General features: G+C 44.3%; 1 protein-coding gene across 5 annotated transcripts in view; it reads left to right on the top strand.

Annotated features, from left to right (window-relative positions):
• PITPNM2 (phosphatidylinositol transfer protein membrane associated 2) overlaps positions 1-23,363 on the top strand; it is a 125,191-nt gene that overhangs the window by 50,778 nt on the left and 51,050 nt on the right. For all 5 annotated transcript variants that reach the window (XM_021532744.3, XM_021532743.3, XM_021532739.2 and 2 more), the window contains one exon: positions 10,701-10,874. In XM_021532744.3, the coding sequence (XP_021388419.1) occupies positions 10,797-10,874 (78 nt within the window). In that variant the 5' untranslated portion in view covers positions 10,701-10,796. The remainder of the gene's footprint in view (positions 1-10,700; positions 10,875-23,363) is intronic.

The raw sequence follows: 23,363 nt of genomic DNA, 5'->3' as shown, positions 1-23,363 counted from the left end.
TTTTGTGCTTGAGCCCTTAGTAAGTTTGCTTTTGTAACACTGTCTTGCAAGGGACACTTCAAAAAAGAGCAGCCCCAAAACAATTTGGATATTTGTTGGGGAACAAAGGAGAAATTTATTTGAATGGGTCAAGGGGGTCATGAAACAGATTTTGTTACTTTGTTTTAATTTACATTAAATTGCTTTCTTTTGACCCACATATGCAGTATAACACCTTGTTGCAGGACACCCTGATGGACTTGTCAAGCTGAATTTGTAGTTGGGGAGGCAGTTGAAATCCCATTTAATTTGAGGAATAAAACCACACACGAGTCCTCAAGGAACAGAAGAATTCCACCCTTGGGAAAGCTCTCTGCTTGCTTTGTCAGGTTGAAACCACAATATGTGCTCTATGGCTGTTAAATGCTTTGATACATCCAGAAATTTTCTGTAGAGAAGAGAATTGTTTCCTGGAGGGCATTCTGAGTGAAGCCAGACCTTGGTTTTCTGAAACCAGTGGCAGTGGGAAGGGCTGTGAGAGGGGTTCAGCAAAATGAGTCAGATTTAAGGGGCAAAGAATTTACTTCAAACTTTTGTCTTGTGAATTTGACAGCTGAAATGCGAGTTTGGTTTGTGATGCCCAAGATATCAAAGCAGAAGTTGGGTTCAGAGCACCACTTAATTACATCTGAGAATATTTTCCCCAGCAAGGATGATTTGCATGGGGTTTTGGGGATACTGTTGTGAGGGTTTGAGCATCTTTTTATCTTGAGTAGTTTCTTTCCTTGTCATTCTGGAAGAGGGAGAGTGTTTAGTTGTGGCCGTGCTGGTCTGAGTGTCACAGGCTGCATGGGCAGCTCTGCCAGTCTTCGTTCAAGTTACTGCATTGACCAAACCTGCATCTACCAAGATTTCAGCAAAACAGAAAAGTTCTGAAGCTCCCACGTGCTTTCCAGCAGGGAAAGGGCTTGTCTAGGGGTGGCAGGAGTTGGGTGATATGTGTGCTGAGAACCTCTGGGCACTTGGGGAAATTTGATATTTTCAAGAATCGTTTTGTTTTCTGCAGAAATTGCTGATATCTTGGAAGGCAGTCGGTAAGAAGGAAAAAATTCTTCACATTTTTTTCTTGCAGAATTGTATCAGTTATCAGAAAATTTAATTTGCTTGAGCTACTCCACTCCCTCCTCTCTTGATAAAAATTTATTTTGTGGAAAAAGTTGGATCCAATCTTGAATCTGCTCTGTCACTGATTCTCTCTTGGATATTGGACCAGATAATTTTTCTCCCTTTGTCTCAATTTCCCTGCAAATGAGGGATAATGATGGTTGTCCCTGAGGCCAGGGCAGAACTTTAATGGATCCCTCAAGTCCTGGGAGCTGATGCAAGGAGCATGGCTGGGCCCCAGCCAGGCACTCCTGCTCCTGTGGCTCTGCTCTGGCTGGGTGACTCAGAGAATGTTATTTCCTCTTTTCTTGCCAGTACCTGCATTTGTCTCCTTAGGTACCACTCCTGTCCTTGGCTTGGGTGAATTCATAGTTTGTTTATTTATTTATTTAAGTCCTGGGTTCAGTTTCCAGTTTCAGCTCTATTTTAAATGGTCAGAGTGTGTCCTTTGGGTTGTATGTTTTACGGAGTGGGCAGAGCAGGGAAGGAGTAGGTTGGTTTTTCCTGGAGGAGGTGAGAACTGGGGATGTGGATAACGCCTGGCAGTACCCCTGGGCTCTCTGCTGCCTGAAGTGGCCCTTGCATCCAGGTTTGGAAGCACGTGCAGAGCTCCTGGGTGTTGTGGAGGTGCAGCTGTGGCTCCAGGGCTGGGTCTGGGGCAAAGCCAAGGCTCTGGTGCCATCAGCAGCTCCCCAGACAGGAACCTGCAGCTGCCTGTCCCAGACCCTTTGAGCTGGGACTGTCCAAGTGACTGACAAAGTTTTGTCCTTCCTTCTCAAAGAGGAGTGAGGGACAGAAATGACCCAGCAGTTCGCTACCAAGACTAAAGAAGAAACAGAACTGGTCTGGCACTTTGAGCCTCCTCTGTCTCAGCTGGCAAAAGTGCTCAGCTGGAAACACCCTGGAAGCCTCTAAATGGTGTGGGTGGTATTTAGAGGCTGGGTGTTCCGTGTTGTGGTTAGCATTAAGGATGATTTGCAAAAGCAGTAAGATGTGATGTTTTAAAAATGCACCATCACTCTGTATGTGGGATGTGGAATGGTAGAAGGCAACAAAAAACACCAGCCCAAAATGTGCTGACTAATGAACTGAAAGTGGTTATTGATTAGCTGTGCACTTTCATTACCCTGCTGCAGTCCGAGAGCAGCGAGTGATTCTTTTTTCTGTATTAAAAAAAAAAAAAAGGAAAAAAAAACCTTTCAAAAGTGCTTATGAAATATTTAGTGTAATTATTTCCAAGATCAAAACTCCTAAGAAATTACCCAGCCACGGAAACCTTGTTAATCTGTTGGTGTTATGGATGAAAGGCGCAACAGAGGTATTAAACATTTACTGCTCTTGTGCAAAATGGCCCTGTACTTTCCACCTCAATTGCACCATTATTCATCAGCCTCCACTGCTGTTTCTGTCTTGCTCCCCATGTAAAAATTTTAGGTGTCATTACAAGTTTCTTCTGATGGAGTGGGACTTATTTTCTTTATCCCCAGTTTGCCTTTAGGCAAGGCAAGTCTCAGCCTAATGAAACCAGTGTGAAGTATTACAGTGCTCTAACACTGCCTTTGCAATGGTACAAGGTTTTCCTCCATGAAATAATCTTTTAAAACCAGTTTTGAATGCTCATTTCCTGTTCCACATGATATTTTGCATAAGTGAGGGAATAAAATGTTTTTTTTTTTCCATCAGGACTGTAACTACTGAAAAAGTGAAGTAGCTGTTGATGACCCTTTTCAGTTTGAATTGGAGTTACTGAGGAAGCAATCCATGGTCTGTCCAATGTTGACTCAAATCCCAAAATTGCATTTTTGTTTCTCAAAAGCAGGTTTAGTGGATCTGCAAGTATTTGGAGATAAAAATTCAAATTAACATTGAGAAATAGCCTGAAATGGGCTGTAGGTTGGAAAAGATGAGCATAAAGACCCATGAATAAATAAGCTATAAAGTGGGGAATGAGTGCTGTGTTTGCCATTCCAGGGGAGGTGGGGTATGACTGTAATGGGTTTGGGACTGAGTGGCTTTCAAGTGCCTTGTGCACTGGTGTAGGAACAAGAGTCACAGGAATTAATACATAAAGCTTTGGACTTCAGCCTCCCTGCTCTCAATTTCTTACTTTCATGCTTGGTGACTGGTGAGATGAAAGGATGGGAGTTTTCATTACTTTCTGCTCATGATGTTTTAATAGAAAACTGATTTCCAGTGCAGCAGCTGATGGAGAGAAAGAGAACAGGGGTGGTGTGGACATGGACATTAAGAGCCTGGATGGATTTCTGACTGGGTTTTCACTACTTAATACAAATGAAGCCTTGACCAGCTGGTGGGAACTGCACCAAGCTCCCTTGTGTTCCCTCTCCTGAGTTCTGTCAGGAAGAGGGACTGTAGCACCTGGAGCAGCAAAGTGTAAATGCAATAACCTCCCAGGGAGCCTACCTGGGAAATTAGATATGTTTATTTTGTTTTTAAACTTGGCCTGCCTCCTGTCTCCCTGTCACTGTTGCCACAGTGTGCAGGCTTCTGCATGCCAGTGGCCCTTCAGACTAATGGATGTGCCACCAACCAAAGAAAAAATCCTGTCCATGCTGTTTGCCTGTGGCATTCCATGGATTTTTTCTTTACAGTAGTTTAATGAGCTGCCAGCAATTTTCAGTCTGTTTTCAGCCAACACGCTGTACTTGCCACACTCGGTGCTGCTTTTATTTTTGTTTCTTTGTGTGTATATATATATGTATGTCTATATATAAAATATATATATATTGCACATCTATATTTATGTATTTTTGTGTGTGATGTCGGCCTGTTTTCAGTGGATAATGCTGAGTTTTGGACTAAGAGCAACCCCATTAAAAGCAGGATCTGCCCAGTTCCTTTGGCTCACCAGGTTCTGCAGCCTGGCCACAGGACACTGGGCTTGGTGGCTGCTCTCCTCATGCAGACTACTTGGAAACGTTTAAACTTTAATGTCAGCATTCTTTTTAATATTCATCTTTATCCCCAGTATCAGCAAAAGGATTAGAGGCTGGTTTGTCTTTCCCTCTGCACTCATCTGTGGCTCAAGTGTGCTTATTAGTTCTTTTAATGGCTTCTTTATTAGTTCGTTACTGCATAACCTCCAGGCACGGCAGGACTTGAAATGTTAATTTTCCAACCAAAGTTCAGCTGATGGACTTCACCTGATCCCCCCAGAGTCCGTGTGTGCGTGTGGAGGGCTGGCTGTCCTTGCACCACTTAGAAAAGCAAAAAGAAGGGAGTCAATTTTTCCTCTCCCAGGTGTTGACAGGGTAATAGGAATGGAAAGTACAAAAAACCAGCACGATATCCAAGAATGTTTATGGTGGGTGTTGTGGACACTTTGCTGTGGTGTTATTTCCCCCCCCCCCCCCTTTCCCCTCTCCTCACGTTGCTTCAAGCCAATATTTGGCTGCCCAGTGAACTATAACAAGATTTAATAGCTTCAGTGTCACTATATTGCATTTGGACTGCTTCCATCCTTCAGTTGTAATAAATGTCTACTTTACAATGAGCTCTTAAATTCTATAAGTGACGTCAAATTGTATCTAATAATGGAAAAAAGATCAAGTACTGTAAATGGGACTTTTCGCCCTGTCTTACCAAGCAGTGTTTGTCCCCAGCCCCTCCCTGTGCTGCTGCTCTGGAGCTTGCCCTACACCCGGGGAAGCTGATTTCCACAAATGCCTGTGTTTTCCTTGTGCCCTGGCTGTGCTGCAGGCAGTGGCCAGTCCCACGGGGAGCTGCAGCTGCTGCAGCACTGGCAGGACTGCTGCAGTGGTGCAGTGGGGGCACTTGTGTGTTAGCTGCTGATTCACTGTCGGGTGGGATCTGAGCTCAGTCACGAAACTCGGGCGTGCAAACAGCTGCATGGCAATTTTTCTCTCTGAAGATGTGACAGATGAGATGGGGGATTAGGATGAGTGACCCCACTGAGAGTCACACACTGACACAGTGGCCTTGGAGCCAAGAGCATGTGAACTGTGCACTTTTAAGGAGCTTTAACTTTTGATCAGTTTTCCTTTTTTTCCCCAGTCCTGATGAGTTTTTAAATCTGCTTAGCTGTCAGTGAGCAGGTACGACCCACAGTATAAAAACTGAAAACTGCTGATTTTCAAAGGCTCGTTCTCCCTTCAGTTTAGTGCACGTGTGTGTGAAAGAGAGACAGTTTTGAGAATAGTGATGAGTGTTTTGTGGCCACAAATAGCAATGTTGAGGCTTTTTAACTTTCCAGTGTAGATATGGATTGAAACAGTTCCACTGGAGAAGAGATCACTTTGGTGGGGTTGGGCAAGAGGGGCAGAGAAGGGAATGGTAAAATATGAGCACTCATTATTCATCTCCTTGGAAAAGCCTCATTAATTGTGTTTTCCCTTGACCTTTACAGAGTAGTGATCAGTCATGAGAGATTCATGGTGACACACTCCAGTCTAGAGTGTGCTGAGCACTCACAAGCCAAGAAGTTCCTCTCTGTCCTGTGTCCTTCCCATGGAGCTGGCAGTGGGATGTGGGCAGGAAAATTTCCAGGCTGTGCTGTTCCCTGTGGTGGATCTTGAGCTGTGTGTGCCACAGCTCCTGGGAGGGTTGGGCAGGCAAGGCTGGTGAGTGAGCCTGAGCAAGGTTTGACAACCAGGCTCTGGAGATACTCATGGAAAACTTCTGAGAGGCAGGGACACTGGACAAGCAGGACCTGAGTGACAGGGAATGGTCTTTGCAGCAATTCCACTCTGGACAGATAAAGCTGAGCAAGACTGCTCTGGGCCAGGAGGGAAAATGCTGCATTAATCAAGGTGTGAGCACCGAGGCTGCCTTTGGAAACTGCTGACTTAGGCCCTGGGATTCTGTTTCCCATTTATGCTGCAGCTTCTAAAGGCATAAATAAATCCAAGCACAGTAAGTATGCAGTGCTTCCATGGGAGAGCACCGTGTCCTCCTCCAGGGAGCTCTGCAGGAGAGGGAAGGTGGCCAGGCTGCTAAGCCTGGTGTTGCTTCCCGAAGTCCAGGTATTTTATCCACTTGGGATTAGTGCTGACATCTCTCTGATATCACTTTCTTCAAGGAAGCATCTTCCTGGGGGGATAAAGGCGATGTAGAGAGCCTAAGGAAGGTCTTTAGGGAGGTAGGTGAGGTTTTCAGGTAGTGCCTTTGCTCATCCTTTTGCTGTTACAGGTTTGGCTTAGTCTTCTTACAGCTGTTTCTGTAAAATATCTTAAATTTCTTGATGATGTGAAAATACTGCAAGGAAAAATGTTCAACAGCTGAGTCAAGGCTATCAATCCTTAACTCACTAGGGTGCTCTTTCATAGAGGAGACTTTTCTCAGCTTCTACAGAGAGCACAGCCCTGAGCAGGCAGTGGGTGATCAGAACCTGAGACCTGGGGCTGGGACCAGCTTTTGCTACCAGCTGCTGTGTAGACACCCCCCATGATGGATTTTCCTTTTAACTTTATAATGGCATAAAAATGAACCTCCTGTGTGAGACTGGAAAAAGCTCATTATAGCTGCTCTCTGTCATGTCTGTTGGAAAAGGGATGCAGCAGCCATGGCCTGAGGTGTGTTCCTGCTGCTGGGGCGTTGCTCACTGCAGCCCTGAAAAGCCTCTGCTCAGCAGCCTGAGCATGGAAAAAATGAGCTGGTCAAAATTTGTCATTGAGGTGGCAGCTGGGAAGAGTCATAACAGCTCTTTTGTAGCCTGAAACCACAGTGTGAGTGGTTCTCCTGTGTGTGAACCCCTCGAGGAGCTGGGATTTCTGCTGTCACACTCAGTTTCCATCTCCTCAGGGCCAGCCTGGGAATCATGGCTGGGATTTGGCCTCCAGCATTCCAGTAGCAGAGTCTAACCACCCTTCACACACTGAACTTACTCCTTAATTACGAGCTGTCAGTTGTTATCAGCCCTTTGCTACCTCCTTTAGTGCCAGGGAGGCTGCCCGGACGCTCCCGAAGTGAACCAAGTTCATGGGTTAAATGGAGAGATTCTTCTGGGTCTCTTGGTCTGTTCAGCTTCTGCAGATCCACATAATCCTCCCCCGATTTTAAAACACAGGCAGTTTCTTTAGGAAGTTTTTTGTGAGGGAGACTGTTAAAATTGGAAGTAAATGCAGCAGGCTGTGCATGAGCCTTTAGACAGCCTGGAGCAATGGCTCAGAGGTGGACCTGACTCATCTCAGCAGGATATTGACTCTGCAGCATAATTATGATGCTTTGAGAACCTGATTTTAAAATAATTGAGGTATAAAATTATGCGCCTGGCTCTCACAGTTACTACAGCTCAGGGTATAAATTGAATAAGGGGCTGTACAAATGTGCCACTTGGCTGTAGCAGGAGCAGCAGCAAGTCTGGAAACGTCACCGCCGCTTCCTCTTGCTGGGAAGCCAGTTGCAAACAGCCTCTGGATCTGGGGGTTGGCAAATCCATGGAAAGTCCAGCTTGGTGTAGCCAAAATCCACTGGTGAAACCCTGGCTGTTTGCTAATCCCAGCACGTGGAGCAGCTCAAGCACCTCTGGCTGCTTCCAGCAATGGGCTGGGTGCAGACGGTGCCATGGACACAACTGGGGTTTTGCCACCCGCTCTCCAGAACTCTGTGGTGGCTCTCCTGCTTCCAGAAGAGCTTTACCCTCTCTCCTGTCATTTCTGCAGACAAACTTCTGTGTTTTGTTAGGACAATACAGTGAGTGGTCTTTGATTCTCTATGAAATCCCAGGATTTTGGAGGGAGGCCACTGTCCTCAGTGAGTTGTCTGAAAGGGCCATTTTGTCACCTCTGTCCCACCTGGAATGGTGTTCCCCCTGACCTGAGTTTGGTGAAATCCCATGGTTTTATTTCATGGTTTGATACCTGGGCTCCACTGCTCTTGAAAGGATAAGAACAGGTTATTTTCAACTCAAGGATAACCCAAGCTGCAGACTTACCTCGATAATGTACTTTTTTTTGCTGGTTTGGCTAAAAACCAGGCAGACAAGTCAGGTTTGTTCTCGTTGTGCCTCCTTCAGTGTCAGGCTGCTGATCCCAGGTACCTTTCCCTTGGTTTTGAGGTTGGGATTTGCTCCATGATGTTGCCCAGTGTGTTTCCAGGGTTGTTTTCTACCCAGTTTTCAGGGGCTGGTCACTTCCAATGGGCACATAATCAGGGTCTGCTGCTGCCTGCAGGCCTGTGGGCTGAGCCCAAATGCTGCTTTTTAATCACCGGCCACAGGGAAGGAGAAACCTGAAGGAGGGCTCATGTTGAACCCTCAGCTCCCATAAAAACTGAGCAGGAAGCTGGAGCAGGAGCCAGTGCTGTGACCAGATAGGCTCCACATGCCAAGGCTGCTGCTTGTGCCTGCTTGGGACCAAAACGTTGGGATTTTTAGTCTGTAATAAAATAAACCCTCTTGTGTCTCAGCCATCTGAATTATTACCTGACTGGCACTTCATTATAAACACATTTTTTCCATGTTGATACTGGTTTCTTGCCATTTTACTGCCTTTTAGGTTCTATTTTTTGTTTTATTCATCGCTTCCAATCAATAGAAATATCCTGTTTTTAGCAAGCAGCAAGGACAGATATGACTGATGTCCTTATGATGGAGCAGAATCACTTTCAGAGCATTTGGGGAACAAGGGGAAGAGCTTTTAAATAAAATTCTCAAAGATCTCTAAAGCACAACAAACTGCTCAAGATGTGTAGCTGAGTCTCCTACAGCCATTATCTCCAAGAGTTGGGATCTTGGACCATTGCAGATCTGGTCCTTGAGATCCATCCTGTGGTGATAACTGTTGTTCCTTGCCATGACACTAATTAAAAACCACTTAATGAGATTATCTTCACCTGTTCTGGAGGATTAGTTTGATGGAGGAAATCCTGTATATACATGTGGATGCACATACTTCTGTGCAGAGCTCAGCAGTGTAGGGAAGCAGAGTTTTCCCAGAATCATTCTCTACAGGCTTTGCCATAGCAGAGACTTTTTTATCCTCCCCTCCACAGGCACAGATTGCTCTGACAGCAATAAAATGAGGCAGAGAATTGAATTTGGAAATAAATCGCTCAGATGATGCGGCACCAGACGGATCACTATTCCAGAAGAGTCGGTCTGGGGTGGATTTGCTTTAGTGCCAGACTGGAAATGTGGCAGTCACAGGGAGGAGAGCTGGGGGCACTGTGGCACAGGGCTGGGTGTCCCCAGGGCAGTGTCCCCAGGGCAGTGTCCCCATTTGTGCTCAGCACTGGGGCAGCTCTGGCAGAGATGTCACAGTAAACCTGGGTTATAAACACTGAATGTTGTCCCTGGTTGCTCTGTGACCATGGGCATGCGTTTGAGCCTCTCTAAACCTCGTAAAAGGTTGCTCAAGTGTTGTGCAAACACCGACGGGCAGCCAGGGCTGTTGATAGCGGTGCGGTTTCCTGATTCCCACCTCGTGGTCTAATCCACGAGATAAATTGGTTGGGTTTTTTCTGTTGGTTGTCTTCACCAGTCACAGGACTCGGGGGTGGTTTGGCTCCAGCAGCTCTCTCTGAAGACATCCAAGGAGCAGGCACAGCAGAAAGGTGGATTTTGGTGACAAGAAGGAGCCAAGTGAATGGTTTGTGTGCTGTGAGAGCCATCACCAGATCCTGCCCAGGCTGACTTGGGCTGATAACAGACTTTCTTCTTGTGTCCTCTTCTCCTAACTAGTCATCTTTTATTTCCCCCTTCCTTAGATAAAGTTATTGTCTTTATCCACAGTCCATAGGGGGGTATTAAAGGTATTTGAGAAATTCCTGCTTTGACCTGTGGTGTAGTGAATGCTGTATTCCCTGAATTCTTAACTAGAATTCTGTTACAGTGCCTTGAGGTGGGGTACGATGGGATTTTTCTCTGTTGCAGTTTGATCTTTGACTGTATTCTCATGCAGTGGGAGTGTAAAAATGAGACTGACATTGACAGAAGTGACAGGAGGATCTTGCCAGCAGACTCTTTTGGAGGTGCAAAAAGAAAGGGTCCTACCAAGACTATAATTCAGAATAAAGCAGGGAAGAAAATACATTTCTGATGTCTTTATTCTTAGAATCCGAAGGTCTTTCTTCATCATACTGTTACTGAGGGCTGAGGAAGTTGAATTATTGCTCTTTCTTGCTGCTAAATGAGTTTGAGAGGATAAAACCTGATTTGAGAAGATAAAACGTGGTGTTTTTGAGAGGATGCATCTCTGGTGTGTTGCTGACACTGGAGACTGTGGGCAGCAGCAGATTTGCCTATTTATTTGGAGCTTTTGTCACATCTCTTCCGTGGAGATGCTGTTGCATATGAAAGTCTGATTGATACTATGGCAAAGGTCAGGAGAGTAATAGCTTTGATGGTATCCCCTGAAGCAAATCAAAATTCTTCTGAAAGATTCTGTTCAATTTGATATCAAAGGTCTGGTAGCACTCCAGAGATTATTCTCTCTGCTATTATGCTTATAGCTATTATAAAAATTAATGTTTGCTTGTTGCTGGAGGTTTTTTTTTTTTTCCTAAATAGGATGTTCTGCCATAAGAATGGAAAATAACCACTTCTCTCTTTCCTCCCCCCTCCTTTTTGTCCGTTTCAGGGATCCTCGATGCATTTCCTTGCCATTATTTAAGGAGCCTTTACTAAAAGCTTTTGGATTGTGTTTCTGAGCGGACAAGAGGTTTCTGTATCCAAAATGCTCATAAAGGAATATCGCATTCCTCTTCCGATGAGCGTGGAAGAATATCGCATCGCCCAGCTCTACATGATCCAGGTCAGGAACATTCTGCTCCCTGCAGGGCTCTGGGGGCGTGGGGGAGGATTCCTGCAGGATTGGAAGTTTTTAATTTGGGTTTTGCTCTTTGCTTTAGCAGGGCAAGTAACGCAAACTTCAATTTCTGAGTTGCTTCCTCTCCTGCTCTGTCTGTCCTGCCTGGGGAAACAAGAATTTGTTCTTGTGGAAACGCTCAGCCCAAGTGTGTGGGTACCTACTGGAAGGGAACAAGCTGTAGGGCATGAACAGGCACTGCTTCCCAGCTGGGTGGTGGTCACTTGTCGTGCCAATTCCAGTTACAAACCAAATCCTGTTCTTTTCTTGGGAAGCAACGGTCTAATATAAACTTGAGAGGGTAAACCAAAGGTATAATTTGGAATTAAGGGAGGGAGAAAAAGATATGTAATATATCTGTGCTCATATACCACAATGAAACAGATACTAATCAGTTTAGGCATAAAATGTGGATTATTTTTAATAGGCTTCTGAATACTGATGGGAATTTTTGCAAAATTCCCTGTCTGCACTAAAGCAGTTAATTAAAATGTTGGGTTTTTGTAACTGAAGTCCTTTGTGCCCATAGTCTCCCAGTATTTGAAATCCAACCAGGAGCAGTTATGCAAGGAAATGAAACCAAAGTGTTATTTCATTGTCCCGCACTTTAAATAAAATGTAATTTTGCTCATCCAGCAAAAACACATCTAATCTTGAGCTTGCAAGAGAACTCTGCTTTCTGAAGAAGTGCTAGAAAAATTTGTTTTGGCTTAAAACCAAAAATAAGGGGGAAAAGCAAACCCTCCAAACCAAAGGAAAAGAACAACTCCCCCATTTCTCTCTTGGCCACCCAGCTGTGTTCCCTAAGAATTCATGCAATTGGGCTTGACTGTTAAAAGAATGCATAGGGTGTATTTTGCAGTAATAATGGTCAAATTCCATTTTCTGACACAACTGTGTCATCTATGTGTGTTTAACCTAAATCTTGGCATAAACAGGCAAACATTTTTCTTAGGTGGCTTCATTTTTCTGTACCTTTTCCTGACAGCTGCTTTGAATATTGGTGTAATTATTTTGTTAACAACTTTGTCTTCCTAATTTGTCTCAGCTGCTTTGCATGGAGAGCTGGTGGATGGCAGCAGAGTATTATCTGTGCAGAGCTTGTCAGTGAGCAGCAGAGCGTAGGGGAGAGTGATCTCATTAGGAAGGAGGAGTCCACCTGATTAAACAGAGGATGAATCCTTAATTGGGGAGTGTCTGTGGGGCCTCCTGGGAATTCTGGAGGACTTGGTCAGGGAGGTGGATTTGCTTTTTGATCTCTAAAGTTAAATTGCTGGTTTTAATTTTCTTAATGCAGGACATTGGGTTCTGCTTTGTTACTTGACAGAGATTTTGGCCATATCTTGACATCAAAAGGACACAAGAAGCCATAAGGGTTTCATGCAAGGGGAAGTTCACCAGCTTGAGAAGCTACATCTCCAAATTGCCGTCCAGCCCTGCTTTAATTTTCTGCTGCATTGCCAGGCAGCAGAGTAAGGTTTCCTCTTGGCTCAGGTGTCAAGTCAGGTTTCTGATCTCCCTCCACTCTCCTGGAGCAGGGGGCTAAGCTGGAAACACTTCATGGAGCCCAAGGTCTGGGGGAGCTGGAGGAGTGCATGACAAGCAGGGGACTTTGCTGTGTTACTTGTACAAGTAGCACAAGAGGAAAAGTTAGCTGTGCTTTTCCTTGAGAATACTAGTTTGAGCTCAAGTTTGAGATCAAGAAAAAGCAATAACAAAACAAAGACCACTTAGGGTAAAGTTCATAACTTGGTAGCAATTTGCTTCCATTATTCCTGCAATTGGTGGAAAGATTCCTGCTGGCTTCGGTGTGAGCTTTACTTAGTCCAGGATCTCAAATGTTTTCTTCAGTTTGATTTAAAAGTGGAGGTTTTGTCTTTGAGACAGGCAGTGGGGAAGGAGCAGTGGAAAGCGTGACTGTCTTTTTCAGAGAATAAGAAAGTGCTTCGTGTCTGTCCTTTTATTTTTCCTCTGGAACACCTAAAGAGGCCACAGGAGAAGTTCTGTGTGTTGAGCCTCCTTATGAGATATCTGTGCAAAGCAGCAGCGAAGAGGCATTTCTGAGAAGTCTCTGGCTGAAATGTGGAACAGAATGTTTTGAAGTAGTTCCTGGGAAGAGGAGCAATTCTTAAAGGCAAAAGGTTAATGTCTGAGAGCTTTGTCGTGTGCAGAATGGTGGCGTTACTGCTGGTGGCAGCCTGCTCCTGTGAGAAGCTCTTCTCCAGCAGTGGCAAAGGAGATGTCACAACTGTTCCTCAAGGCTTTTAGGGAGCCTCAAGCAGGTACCTGAAGTTGATCACTCGTTTGCCTTCGAGCTCATGAGTGAAAATGCCCATTAAATTCCACACCAGTTGGTACAAAGCTGCCTATTTTTTTTTACATCTTTTTGCATATATATATATATATTTTCCTAGATTTCAGCATGGTCCAAATGTAAGTTTTCCAAAAGGCCCTTCTCCCCTGAGCCCTGTGGTGGAAGTGATGCCTCAAAGCCATGTGGGCAGGGATGTTCAGACTCAAGCTGTAGTACTGTCATCACTTTTCAAAGCCATTTCCATGTAGATTTTTGCTCTGCAGTGGAAGGATCAATCATCTGTTTTCATGAGAGAACAATCCCTTCTTATTCATAGAAGTCTCAACAAAACTTTCCACCAGATTTGATGTAAGCAGCATCATGCCCAAATAGCAAAGGATCCGTCCATTAAATGGGAACAGGCTGTACTCATATTTTCTGTGTTTACTGGATGGGAGAATTAAAATTGTGCAGTATATAATCCACATCTCTCTTGCTTCTCTGCGCCACTGGGCAGGCAAGACGTGCAATAAATCATTGTGTGCATGCTTGTGTTGCTCTGTAATTCCTCTTATAACTACAAGTTCTCCAGGCTGGTGTATAAAGCTGTGAAAACTGAGATGAGTGGCCTGCTGCTTTGCTTTTTCGTGGTTTTTTTAAATTTGAGGTGAGAGAGCAAAAAGTCTCCTAAGTTGCTTTCTGCTGGCTTCAGAGATATTATCTACAGTCAGTGGTTTCAGTACTTTAAGTAGCACTTAAATTCTTCCTTAAATAAGTTAATTTTACATTACAGCAAGGACTTAATGTACCCTCGACTTGCTTGAAGCCTAGCAGATCTGAATTGTTTTTCTCTATTAAATTTCAGACTTTCAATATCCTTCCAAGGGAAACCTCTCACGCAGCATTGTCAGCCTCTCCAGGCTGGGAGCCCTTGCTCCATCCAGAGCAGTTTGGTTTAGCTTTTCCATAGGAACAAGACCTTTTTGCATCATTGCTGAGGTTTTGTCTCTTTTGAGGTCCAAATTAAAATATACTCATTTTTGTATCTGAGCTAAGAAGCAGCAATCTTCCTTCCTGCTGTGACCTGGTTTTATTCTGGTGCATAAAACGGGCAAAATATTTCAAAACAGTAAAATGACTCTTTATAGCTCTATTAATGTAACTTTTCCCTGAAATCTCTGTGCACATTTAAAAGCCAGCTCTGCTTCCAAGGGTGAGGGTTTCTCAATGAACTCAGCCTGGAGTTGAGTTGTCCATGGGACTGGGAGTGGTTTGATCTGGGGAAGCTGCAGGCCGCTGTCCTGAAGTAAGCAGAGAGGAGGAACTGGAGATGAGCACTGGAACGAGTTCTGTGAGACACAAACCATTTATGGAGGGAACAACTGTAACCTTCTGTAGGGATTTGTTTCTTTCTGCAGAAGTTTTGAGGCAAGAACTCTATCCTGGATGTCTTCTCAGACTCTGCACATCACATCCGAGGTGTGTGTGCTATTTCAGTCTCTGTGAGGTGAATCCTGTTGGGCACAAAGGGATTTGTGTTACACATTAGAGAGATCTTATTAAAGGGTCTCTTAATTCTTCCTCTCCTGAATCCTGTATATTTTGGTCTCAGGAGCAATCCTTTCCTGGAACAATGGCATCCTGTCCTTGTGTGTTCAGGCAACCTTCCTTTCTGTGCAACTCCTCCCCACCCCAGAAACAATGCACACATTAACGTAAAATCTCTGTTTCATAAAAGCTTGAAACATGAGCCCTGAATGCATTTGTTAGGATGTTATTAGCCAAAGGTCAGTCCTTTTATCATTTTTAATAACATTCATTACTGTGCTTCCATATGCCATGAGATTCCGAGAGACCGCTGCCCTTCTGACCCTTTCATGAGACAAGAGAATTCCTTTTGTTATTAAAACTTATTTTTGAATCAGTGTGCACAGCTTTCTTGTCTGTTGTAAATAACTCGTCTTCATTTTGTCTACGCAGATTTCTCTGGGTATTTGTGACCTTTCTCCAAAGATAGTGTGCTTTAAAAATATTCTTCTGCTGGACCTAGTGATTACCTTTTGAGGATAAGACTTATTTTAAGATGCAGCGTCATCTTTTTGAGTTAATAGCATTAATACTTTGTCATTCATCACTCTGAGGGTCCATGACTGGGAAAGGCCTCTGGCCCTGTTTGAGGCACTGCATGGAAGATAACCCATCTGCTCAACCCTGCCTGCTGAGCTCAGGCAGAATCCTGGGAATTGAGGATTTCTCTCATGTTTTAACATGAGCTTCTTCTCTACCATCCTCCAGGGCTTTGCATTTATTGCTTTCCCTGAAAAATCAAAGCGTGTTCCAAGCATCTCCTGTCCTGACTGCTGATGGAATATCCTGAGTCACTTTCCTCCTTTCTGGAGGATTCTGGTTTGTCCATCATCTCAGTTTCCAGACACCTGCACTGTCCTATTTTATCCCTTCATTTCCCTGTAGCTCTCAGGAAGCACCTTTGAGAACAGACTTAAAACTCTGCTTGTGCTGGTGGTAATTCCTGAGGCCCTGTCGTGATACCCAGGTGCAAAAGTCGTGTCCCCTAAACCCTCAGCTCTGCTTGGCATTTGCCAGCAGGCTCAGCAGATGGTGAAGGATTGATTGAGTGGGGGAAAGCAAACTAACCCTTCATCTCTGGACACTGAAAACTGGATGGCTGATTATTTTTGCTCTGCATGCAGATGCCTTGGCCATCTGCACAGACAGACATTTATGTTTCAGTTTTAAAGCAGGTGATGCTGCTGACAGCTCCAGAGATCCTGGAAGGCTCACAAGTCTAAAAGCAAAGTCTGGCTTGAAGCTTTTTCCCTGATTTCTGTGCTGCAGCATTAAAACCTATGGCTTCTGTATTCTCTGTATTTCCTCTGGTTTTCATAACCTTTTCTTTGTTATCTTGAGGATTTGCATCCTTCTGGAGGAGGAGAGTAAGGCACTTTCAGATGTTTAGTTTTGAGAATAAGGGTGGTACAGTTATGTTTGGTGGTACCACACTTGGGGTCTCATTTGCACAGGTGACAGTGACACGCATACAGGTTATCATTTTGGGAAAACATACAGAAGGAGCAAACACCTTTTCTACATTTACTTTTTCCTTGTTTTGTAGTCATTATCCTTGTATTTTTACATTGTCTGGGATTCCATATAATGTTCCAAAAAAGATTGATTTTAGGGTAGTGAACTTGATGTTGCCTTGACAGTTCATGTTCTCTCTTTCTCTTAACAAAGGTGAATGAAGCTGAGATAATGTTATAACAGAAACAATTTTAAACTTCATATTTGCTGATTTTAATACAGGAGACAGCACTGCCAATCCTACTGAACTGGCTGTCAAAAACCCTTTATCCTTCTCTATTTTTTTTTTATTCTTATGAAAGAAGGACAAAAATATTGTCTGGGATTAGATTCTCCCTTTTTCAAATACCTGAAGGCAAGTAATGAATTAAGTATTAGAAGCCTATGGGGATTTCTTTAAGCCAGTCCTGTGGTATTTTAGCACACAGCCCATTGTTAGTGAACAATTGCACTGGGTTCCTGAAGTATCAGGGATGTAGTCAGAGGATTAGACTTGATCAAGAGCAGTCCAAGTTGAAATTTTGTCTCTGACTCACAATATAGTAATGGGCAACTTGCTTTGCCTCCCTTTAAACCAGGGACAGTAATTCTCACAGACAGTGTCTGTGGAATAGTTAATGCAATGAAAAATCAGTTTAAAGACACAGAAGGAAATACTTAGATTAGATGAAATACTGAGCTGGAAGTGTAGTAGGCATTTTGAAAGATGAGGCATGTGGGGTAAACAGGTTTGAGGTATCTCCATAATAAAGTGATCCCTAATTCATGTGCCTGTGGCACATCCAGCCCTGACTCTAAAGGACTATGACTGGGTGTCTTTGTAAGGCAAAGTGATTAATGAGTGGCCATGAGAAAGGTTCTCTTAATGCTGTAAATTTTTTATGACCCTGCACAATAGATTGTCCCCAGAATATCCTGTTTTTGTACAAGCACCTTCATTAATATCTAGCCCTGATTCTAAATAATGTAGTGCCTACAACACTCGTGCAGAGTGATGCTGTGCATGTTTCTGCTCCACCTTGCCTGATGCTGACAGCCTGGCCTGCCTTCAGCTTTTAGGGCTTTTTTTACCAAAAAAGTGTATTCCATTGCAAGCAAAGCAGCCAGGAGAGCTGGTGCTGGTGGTGCTGCAGAGGCAGTGCAGGTGACGTGCACATGCCTGGGTGAGAGGTCCCTTCCTCAGGCTCTCCTGCACACCCAGCTTTGCTTGTGCAGCTCTACATGTGCCTCTCTCTGCCACAAAGACCCTTCTTGGTCTCCTTGTGTGCTGGAAGTCCCCTTGGAGGCAGCATTGAGGGTGGTTACAGGCCTGTCTGCTAGTCCAAATTCTTGCTTGGTAAACTTGAGGGAAGATTCCCCTCCATAAAATCTCTGCCACAGGCAGGAGTGACCAGGTGGCATCCCCCTACAGAGCTGGGAAGGACCCAAAAGAGAATTCTCCTGGAAGTTGCAGCAGATCAGTGCTGGGTTGGGAAAAGGGTAACTTTATGGTTACTAACAGAGGGTAACTACTTCATGGTTACTATCAGAATTATGTGCAGTTGGTGAGGCATCAGTGTTTGGGGACAGGGCAGTGCCTGGCTGGAATGAAGCATGGCATATTGCCCAGCCCGTTGATCAAACCTGCAAGGGGGATGTTTAAAACAGCTGCTCTTTTGCCTTTATTAATGAAGCCGTTGATGAGGAACAGATTTATTTCCCCTCTCCCCAGGGTTTCAGGTCATTCCCGTATATTTGGAGCAGTGAGGCTCAAAGTGCTATTGTCAGGCCTTGTGTTCTGATCATTATCTTGTTGACTCAAACTAACCTTCCTTCCCGAAATAAGTATTGACATGGCCCTTTATGAGTTGTTGTTGTTGTTTTTTTTTTTTTTTCTTTTTTAACAGCACTAATTGGATTAAAGTAATTGTCACGTGTGAAGGATGCGTGTTAGAGCACAAAGGGCACGGGGAGGCTCAGCTGTGGGCACCATGGTTACTGGTGACATCACTGGTTTGCTCTTCCCAGCAAGGATTCAGTGCAGCTGAATCCTTGCTGAGTGAGGATGGCCCAAATTGGGGGATTGCTGATGCAGCCCCTCCCATTGCCATGGAAACACAGGATGCAGTTTGAAGTTGCCTGCATTCATAACGTGGTGCTCATGGTGTAAAAAAAAAACAGGGTCCTGTGGTGCCCACAGCTTCTGGAAGAGCAGGAATGGTGTTATGGGCACAGTGGGGAATCCTGTTGTGGTTGGACTTGTTTTCCCATTGACTTTACTGTGCATGATGAGACAGAGTGAGCCTTGCTTTGAGGGACAAGAGCAAAACTCACAAGTCCCTTGCTGTCCTGAGCAGTTTTGTGATTGGGAGACTGTCCAACTTGATGTAATTGTTTCTGATTGTATCTTACAAAGTGCAGGCTCAAAAGTTCTGTTAAAACCATCCCTGGGATAACAGGATTCCCATTATTAAAGGTAAGCCCCTGCCGACCTTTAATATAACCATTAAGATTGTTCTCAAGTCCTGCAGAAAAGGAGTAGAGAAGCTTCCCTGTTTGAGGACTGTTTTGCTATATTTGCATAAAGATCTCTACTCCATCCCAGCAAAGAGCACTGTCACAAAATGGTAAGGGTGCAGAAATGGGGATTTAAAGATCTGGGTACTGGATGTAGCCCTGCCAGCAGCTCTGTGTCTTTAGGTTGCTTTCTTCAAAATGCTGCTCTTTTGTTGATTCCATGGTCTTTAATGTGAGGGACTCAGCTGTTCTGACTGGGACACAAAAGCCTCTGACAGCCAGAAATTTTGTGTGCTGCTGTACTTCAGCACTCTCCTGCATAAGTAACAGTAGGGGTGACTTTTCTTTTTAATTTAGTTCCTGTATCTTCCTGTTTGCTGTTAGAACATTGTGCACGGATAAAAATATGTTGGTTTTGATGTGATGAGAAGTTCTGCATCTTGGCTTCTCTGAGTGCAATAGCTCCATCTCTTCTGCTCCCTTCTTTCACTTGGAATAAAGCTTTTTTGCTCAAGTATTGCCCTGGTTATGGTGATATGATTTTAATTGAGTGTTTCAGGTTTTTGACACACACGTAAAGAAAAGAAACAAGAACAAGTTGTAAAGTATGAAACTATAGTACTTTTAGGATAACCCAGCATTTTGTTTGCATAGGTGGGTTTTGGTTACCTGCAGTAAATAGTGACCATGAACGGGGCCTGGTCTATCAGATATCTGCATCAGCAGGCAGAAGGTTGCTGGTGCTGAAAGCAGATTGCTGGTAATGAATTAGATGTCAGCTCAAATGCTCGTGAAGGAGTGGTTAACAGAAGCCAGAGCTGAGTCATTCCACAGCACAGGCAGAGGGACCCACCCTGAGCAGGCACACCCTCCCTGGCCACGACAGCCATGTGCAGCACTCTGTGCTGGGAAAACCCCTTCAGAATAATCCAAGCAGTCCTTCCAGGACCTTTTGGTGCTTCCCAGTGTGACCTTCCTTGGCTTTCTGGTTTTTGGTGCTGTTTAATTCAAGCATGGCTGGAGTGTGCTGTCATATTTTATGCTGGTTTGTTTGTGGTGTTTGACTGCTGGTACTGCCACAATTAGCCAAATTACATGGCTGAGATAACAGGCTGCTTTTCTCATAACCTCTCCCAGCTTTTCTGTTAAAGTTTACAACGTGCAAGGTCCCAGCCACAGTGTCACTGGTACCTCCTCAGTACCTGGTGCTTGCAGGTGGGAGCGAGGATGGCTGGTCGAGCATAGCAAGGAAGACTCTTGGTGGTGGGAAGAAGACACCACTTTGGAAAATCAATTGTAAGAGTGAAATATCCCTCAGCCTAAATAATGTTCAATTGGAGATAGTTGGGAATATTTTTCCCTCAGTGGAAGAGATTGAGAGGAAAGAATTTATTCCTGTCCCCCAGCCTAAATTTTGTTTATACTTCGGGTGCCTTTACACTTCCTTTCTAAAACTGAACAGAACAGGTCTGGTGGTGAAAAAGGTCTTAAGAGCTCTCCAGTGATGACAGCAGTCATCTTGCTGAGCAGCTTCAGGCATTTTTGTGGTCTGATGGATTGTATGAGGCACTTCATTCTTTCCTTGGTTCCCAAAGGAAGGGTCTGTTTCTGGGGACTTAATTGGTGTTTGTGGTAGCCTTAGCATCCAAAACAGTAAAAAAATAGTAATTGGTCATAGAGAATGTTTTTTCAGCCTCCCTTGCCACAACAATATGAGCAAGTATGTTAGCAGGGTCCTCTGGGGATATTTGCTGTCATGTTCTTGTTCTGTGGTTACAGAGATGTCTTTGCTGTCCTTGTTAACTGAAACCATCAGCCAGCTGGAAACTGCTCATATCCCTATCTGTGTCTAAGTGGGCTAAAAAAATCCTGAGAGTTCAGTGTTATTTTAATGCATTCTCCCAGAAGAGTTTTGTCCAGACTATCCCTTTCCAAATGGGAGCTGGAGGGAAAAAACTCAAAAAATCTCCTGGTTATTGTTTCCATACAATGATTTGTGTCTTCTGTGCCCATGGATGATAGGTCTGTCAAGCATGGTGCTGTCAGTCTTCATAATTGGAGTAATCTCAAATTAGAGCTCTCATGGGTCCTTTGTGACTGCACTGCTGAAGGGAAATAAGAAAACATCAGGAACGAAGGCATCCCAACCTTTTGTAAGCGCTGTCTCACTTATTTAGATTGAGAGGTTGTACTGCAAGCAATAATCAGTGGTGAACAAGATGAGAGTGTAGTTATAATCTATTTTGAAAACTAGAACATGCCCAGATCACCCATTATCACCATGCAGCCCACCCTGTCCTTACTGTTCTCTGCAGGACCATTGCAGTGCTCAGAGTAGTTACAATAAAAACAGACAACTTGAGGAGAAGCTAAACAAGCTGAGCTGTTTGCAGGGCTGCTGTTGGCTTTGCAGAGATTCTCTGCTTGTAGACCTGAGCCTGTGAGCAGCCTGGGCTGGATTCCAGGGCAGGAACACAAGGAGGGCTCTGGATTAGATTAATATTCTTCTTGGTGTTCTGAGTTGGTTGATGGTGCTGATTTTTTACAATTCCCTAAAAGCAAAACATTACAAGGCAATCTTAATTTACACAGCCTGACTTTTGTATTTCTCCAGCTGATCCAATAAGCTACATCCTTAACTGTTTGATTCAGCATTATGCATTCCTGTTCTAGGAATGCTGTTCCTTCAGCTGTGCTGAGACTCCTTGGGCTGTGAAGGTTTCTGTTGCCATCAACCATCATTTGTTTATGGAGCTGTGTCCCACTAGAAAAACAAACAAATTTCATTGAGTCACTTGGTTCTGTTCACCTGGGCCAGGTCGTTTGCTGGACTAAGGCTTTGCACAAAAGGTTTGCTCTGGTTGGCAGACACATTTCAAATGGGAAAGGAGATGGAAGGTCTGAGGTCTGATGAACCTGCCTGTGGAAAGCTCTGTTTACAGCTGTTGTCTGCTGTTGAGAAGGGCAGATGATAAACAGGCTTAGGCTGGCCCAGTGGTTAAGTGATATTCATGGGAATTATTCATCTGTGATTGTTGTGCTGAGGTCATGTGCTGTGTCCCATGCTATGCTGCTGTGCCAAGAGATTTATTTTAATAGAAGCCTTTAAGTAACTGGCATTCTTGCTAATCATGGTGCATCTGCTTCTCTGGGTTCCCTGTTATGAGTAATTTAATGCTATTACTTTAGCTAGAAGGGATCTGTGTCACCATCTGTCCTGAAAAGCTATTGATGGGGCTGTGGGGAACATGGAGTGTCATCAGCAGGAGAGGGGCTTGGAAAGGGATGACTGGATTTCCTCTTGTAATGCAATATAAGGTGGTTTACTGTGATTATGGTTAGATAACCTGCATATAAAGGCTGTCAGATACTCTTTGATTTTGCTGGGGACCATTCCTCAGGTATTTATAGAAGGGAAGATGTGTGTCAGTAGTGAGTGGCAGTGACCCAGGTAATCTGCTAAATTGTCTCTACTTCTCTCCGAGGCTGAAACCTCTGACACTGACCCTCAAGTGCCTGCACATCACCTCCAGCAGATGTTCCTTGGAGAGGCCCTGCCACACACTTCTCAAGCCAAATGTTTTCCTAATGGAGGGTTATTTTCTAACTGTTGTTTACAGACCACTTCCTTGTGACAAGCCCTCTCCAGGCTGTAGCTCAGGCACAGTAGGCATGAAGAGGCTGCATGGCTGCAGAGGAAATTGCTCTTCACTCCCACAAGTGCTTCACTTTCACAGCACCACTTATGCCCAGAATACCATCCTGGTCTCTCAAGTGCGTGTGGCTAAAGTCTTTACTTTTATTATATGAGAAACATATTTTCTCTTTGTCTTTCTGATTGTTCAGTAACTGCTCTGTTCAGTCTCTCCTGACTCTTGGCCCTTCCTTACTTCGCTGCAGCTCGTTGTCTTCTCACAAGCCAGCTGCTAAGTGTGAGAGCCTGGAGGGCTGGGAAGCAGCTTTGTGTGGGTTTATCCTGGGGAGTTTCTCTTTGATCATACTATCCTTCCCAGCAGTGTGGTGTGTTATGAGTATAAATTTGGCCTGACTCAAAAGTTCTGGCTCTAAAGATAGTTTGGGATATAATCTTTGATTTTTTTTTTTTTTTTGACAGCAGAGCTACAGCTCTTATTTCACATTCATGTGAGAAAATGGTCTTGTCATATCTTACGTAGATGACAAGTAGGAGGGATGTGGAGGGCCAAAATTTGCTTAGGGTTTGTAACTGGGTGACAAAGGCTGTGGGCTGGAGTTGGTCCTCTGGAAAGGCTGGAGGAGGAAGCACACCCTGCTCCCAGAATAGGGTTTGCAGTCTGCTGCAGCTGCACAGAAGTGAATAAAATAACCACAATTCAGAAGTGGGACGACAACTGATTTTTACAAAGAGTCTCAGTGAACTTGGTTTTTCCTTCCTGCCTTCTCTCCCAGTGAGCTGGGACAATGACAACGTGTCACCCTTGCATCTCCCACCATTGCCAGTTCCAGGCTGGGTGGAGAAGCTGCTGATGGAATTATTAGTGTACAGCTAAAATTGGCCAGTGCTG

This window comes from Lonchura striata, chromosome 18 (assembly GCF_046129695.1).
Source record: "Lonchura striata isolate bLonStr1 chromosome 18, bLonStr1.mat, whole genome shotgun sequence".
Lineage (NCBI taxonomy): Eukaryota > Metazoa > Chordata > Aves > Passeriformes > Estrildidae > Lonchura > Lonchura striata.
The sequence above is the reverse complement of the archived record's forward strand: the minus strand, read 5'-3'. Positions and strand labels throughout refer to the sequence as shown.